The 5000-nt window shown below is 33.2% G+C and overlaps 1 protein-coding gene across 4 annotated transcripts in view; it reads left to right on the top strand.

Annotated features, from left to right (window-relative positions):
- Positions 1 to 5000, top strand: part of LOC145246005 (uncharacterized) — a 200439-nt gene that overhangs the window by 145454 nt on the left and 49985 nt on the right. Inside the window, exon 6 of one of the 4 annotated variants that reach the window (XM_080107810.1) lies at positions 4537 to 4703. The exons of the other annotated variants lie outside the window; for them this stretch is intronic. Coding sequence (XP_079963936.1) covers positions 4537 to 4557 — 21 coding nt within the window. The 3' untranslated portion in view covers positions 4558 to 4703. Of the gene's footprint in view, positions 1 to 4536; positions 4704 to 5000 lie in introns of those variants that run through there. 4 annotated transcript variants of the gene reach the window in all.

Here is a 5000-nt window from a genome sequence, read left to right as displayed (position 1 = left end):
GCCTGTTCTGTCATAAACCATACATGTGAAATGCTTTTCAAATGATCTGGTTTTAGTCATAAGGTCACCCGGCACATGCAAGAGCGGTAGTTCCTTCCTAGCCTCATTACACAAATCCACGTAACTCTTTGTTTTTCCAGTAGTCCCAACAGATCTTGACCACCACAGACCCATGAGATCTATTCTATAGGATCCCCGTATCGCTTCTGCCTTCAGGAATTCTTTAATCGGAGGGATATTCAACAGCATCTCCAATGCTCCAGTAGGTGTGCTCGGATATGCTGAAGAAGTCATTAAACAAACAAATCTTTGTACCTTCTGGAGTTTCTTCCTCAAGTACAGTTTCTCTGTCCCGCGGATCCAGGTAACACATGCATACGACAAAATGGGACATACCATAGCAATGTATATCAACCTCATTACATGTGGGTTAGCTGCCCAGGTTTTCCCCACAATTTGTTTGCATTGCATAAGGGCTGCAGTCGCCTTGGAAGAAATCTTTTCTATGTGGCTTTTCCTTGTTAGCTTACTGTCCAGGATTACCCCTAACAGCTTTGCCTCTTGCGAAAGTTTCAATTTCTGTCCACTCAGAAAAAGGTCACCAAGTTGGCAATTCCTTTTATATGTAAACAAGACCATTTCTGTTTTACGGCTACTGAATTCTAATTCATTTCGATTAGACCATTTATTAGGAATATTTAATGCCATTTTGGCAATGCGTCTGACCAATGATGCTTTTGAACCCGCGACCAGCACTGCGATGTCATCAGCATCAGCCTGGGCATAAATATTCCTATTTTTAAACTCCTTTAAAAGAGGATTCAGCATACAGTTCCATAGTAAAGGTGATAAAATCCCACTTTGGGGGTTTCATTTAACTACTTCCCTTTTAACAGTTGCCCTCAGTAGTTCTACTTGAACTGTTCTGTGCCTCACCATATACTCAATCCATCGGATGAGTACTGGTGGCACATTGAGTTCTCGTAGCGACTTGAACATACTACTGAAGGGTATGTTGTCAAAAACTTCAACGATATCTAAAAAGACACTGAGTGCCATCTTCTTTTTTGTTAGTTTACGCTCTATACAGATCACGAATTCATGAACCGCAGTCTCGGTAGAGACCCTGGCTCGGAACTACTGTGATTGAATGATAAATATTGCATAAATGTGTGTTTGAGAGCTAATTTATTTAGACAATTATTAATAAATATTATAAATTTATATATTAATACAATAGCAATGCCTGGAAAAATCATGGATTATATGGAAAAATGCGCGCATGAAAAGTAATATTCTTAAGATTTTATTAAACCTGGAAAAGTAAAGGACAAGAAATTCAACCTGGAAAAGTAAAGAACAAGATATTCTAGTAAAGTAAAAAATAAGAATTTTTTAGACTTAAAATATTGCAGCTAAAAATAAAATTTGAATATTGATAAATATTTTATTTATTATTTGCATATGTTGTTGTTTATTGTTGAGTTAGAAAGGGTGTCAGTCGCTGGATTGAACTTATTTCCACCCTATTATTTGCATATATTTATGTAGTGAAAATTGTTTGAATAAAATTAATTCATTAGTTAGTTAGTTAGTAGATGGAATTAATAATTTTATAATTTACATAAAAATTAATAATTTTATTATATCATAATTAGGATCATTTAATTCATTTTTATGTAAATTATAAAATTATTAATAGAATATTACTTTTCATGCGCGCATTTTTCCATATATATATATGTATATATATATAGGCATATGTGTATATATATGTATATATATATATGTATATATATATATATATATATATATATATATATATATATATATATATATATGTATATACTAGCTGTACCCTGCCACGCATTGCCGTGGCTCAAGTTGGCGCAATGGAAAAAGTTCCAAAATGAGAAAAAGCATGTTTCTTATAGGTTTAATTTTCCATTTTGCATGGGTACACAGTTTTTGTTGTTCCATTTTCTTAGCTGATATAGAGAATTTCTGGTTTGGTAACTCTTGAATATGTAACATAAATTGTCCATGTGAAAAAACAAAGCTTGGATTGGTTTATATTTCACAACATGATAATTAGTACACCAAATTTCAGTTGCAATACATGCGGTGGCATCCCTATCCCTAGCAAATATAGCTGTTGGATAATTAACCACTTTATCTGCTTTCACAACAGTGTCGATGGATTTGTATTTGACTACCTCACTTGGAATTTTACATTGAATAATAGCGTTAAGTTCATGGGCGTCTATTTATTGACCTGCAAGAATAGCTCATTCACTCAGTCAAATGGAATTCTTATAATTTGAATATCTGCAAAAACCTTTTAAACTAACTATTCTTTTGATGAAATAAAATTACAGAAGTTAAAAGTCAAAGAATTTTGCCCTTAACTCTGATCAGCTTGCACTTTTTCGTACCCAATTTCCCACAAGTGATGCAAAAATTTTTGTGCGGATCGAACAGTCTACAACTGGACATGCATATTTTGAGTTAAGTTTAATGTCTTCACATGGAACAAAAAAGTAGAGTATTTGAGGCAAGCATTTATTTCATCTGCTGGTGTTGATTGAAGAATAACAGGTAACATTTGTCTGAAATCTTCTGCAAACAATATTACTGCATTCCCAAATGGTCTGACATTGCCTTGCAAATCTTGCAAGGATCGACCTAGAGCCTCAAGTGATTTTTTGCGTATCATTGTACATTCATCCTAAACAATAAGTTTGCATTTATGCAATATTTTTCCCCATATTGGATATTTTGGAGATGTCGAACATGAGATTTTTGAAAAATTGAATGTTTTAAAGGAGAATAAATAATTCTTCTACTTGGCAGCAAGGTCGCAGGTATTCCTCATGCAGCAAGGGCTAAGGCTATGTCATTTTGTTACCAAATGGCTGCCAAAATCAATTTAATTAGAAAGGTTTTACCAGTTACTTCTGGTGCTGTCCAAGGTAGCAGTAATTTCCAAATAACTTCTATTCTCACAGTCAGTAAATTAGGTGACTAAAATAGGATTTATCCATGTTTTGACAATGCCTTATTCACTGTAATTAATTTAGGAGACTAAAATAGGATGAGGGATTAGATAGAGAGAAAGATATATAGATAGAAAAGAGAAAGTGAGATGAAAATAGAGAAAGAGGAGATAGAGAGATAAGGGATTGATAGATAAACAGAGAGAGGGGGAGAGTTAGAAACAGAGAGGGATGAGACAGGAAAGGAGAGAGATAGAGGGAGAGTTAGAGAGAGAAAGGGGCTCAAAGAGAGATGGATAGGGTGATATAGAGAGAAAGATAGATTGAGAGAGGGAAAGGGAGAGATGGATAGAGAGAGATATTAAGAGAGGAAGAGAGAGGGGGAGAGAAACAGGTGAACTACACTTCACCGTTTTTTTCCTCGTTCAGTAGAGAAGAAATCTTTTGAGACTGAGGCAATTTTAATTTTTTGTTACCATCCAGAGTAACCCTTTTTTTAGGGGGGGGGGGGCTAGATTTTCCACGCATTAGAAACCGACCGGGTTATCTGTACTTTCACCTAACAAATTAATAAAAGAAAAAGATTTTGTAAAATTTGAATTTAACATGAAAATACTATTTTAAAAAATAGCACGATAACATAGGTGCAGAAGTGCCACTTTATGTACTCCTTGGGCGTTGAGTTCCATGGCGACCAGCATAATTATTTAATGGTCGCTCCCTTTGTACCCCCAGTCAAGGTTAATGCATGCGCACGTAACATTTTTTGATTTATTGAGGTTGGCTTAGTAACTAAACGATTTATTGATAATTTCGTAACCCTTAAACGCATGCCGGAAGATTTAAATTGTTTCATTATTGTTGTAATGAAAAAAAAAAATTTCATTCAACACAAAACCAAAAACACATAGTAATGATAAATGATTTATTATTCTATTCATTGAAATTTACTAATTTTTAGATAAAAAAAAGTAAAAAAAAAGTTAATAAAAAAATAGTTGCTTATGTGCGCATGTAAAAATGTTTGTAAAAGTGAGAAATTATTTTAATCATTTAAAAAACTTGTCTTATTTTTTTGTTTTATTTTTAGATTAGGTCCACCTTATAATCACCCCAACATCCTTATCTTAAGAACAGCTTCCGCAATAAACACCACTTTTGGAGGGGGGGAGGGGCTATTTGCAAAATTTAACTGATATTTGTTGTCAGCATACCCACCCGAAAATACTATTAAAAAAAGGGGAGGGGTTCAGTGCCCGTTGCAGAGAAGTAGATTTATTTATCAATGAAAGTTGCGAAGAAGTAAATTTATTTATCAATAAGTCGTCATTTAAAAAAGAAAATTGTGGAGGTGGACCTAAATGTAAATATTTACCCAAAAAACTATCCCAAAGTTTATTACAAAAACGTTTTGTTTTCGCACTATTCAACAATTTGTTCACCGCGCATGTAAATTAAAAAATATTTGTAAAAGTAAGAAGCTATCAGTAAATGATTTAGTTTTATTTTTTAATTTATTTTTTTTTTTTTTTTACATTAGGTCCACCTCCACAAATGTTAAGAACGGCTTTCAGAATAAACACCCTCAACCTCTCCATGTTAACAACGGATTTCGGAATAAACACCATTGGGGGGGGGTCAATATACCCATCCGCAAATACTATTAAAAAAAAATAAAGTCGATAAAAGTCGTCATTTAAAAAGAAATTTAAAATCAAATGTTTGTAAAAGTGAGAAATTATTAATAAATGTGTAGTAACATTTTTCAGTGCTAATACAGAGAGTGATCTGCGCTATTTTTTAAATTGTACTTCCATGTTTATAATTAAAGTTTTATGTTTTTTTTTGTTCAATTGCAAGGTTAAAGTACAGAATAGGTATAAAACACCCTCCCCTCCCCATGTTAAGAATTGCTTTTTAAATAATAACGTTATTATTTCAACATGGATCACTCTCTGCATGAGTACCCATTTTTCTTTTAATATTCATAAAAAGTAAAACTTT

Source organism: Euprymna scolopes, chromosome 23 (genome assembly GCF_053919585.1).
Source record: "Euprymna scolopes isolate OS-2025 chromosome 23, ASM5391958v1, whole genome shotgun sequence".
NCBI classification, from domain to species: Eukaryota; Metazoa; Mollusca; class Cephalopoda; order Sepiida; family Sepiolidae; genus Euprymna; species Euprymna scolopes.
The sequence above is the reverse complement of the archived record's forward strand: the minus strand, read 5'-3'. Positions and strand labels throughout refer to the sequence as shown.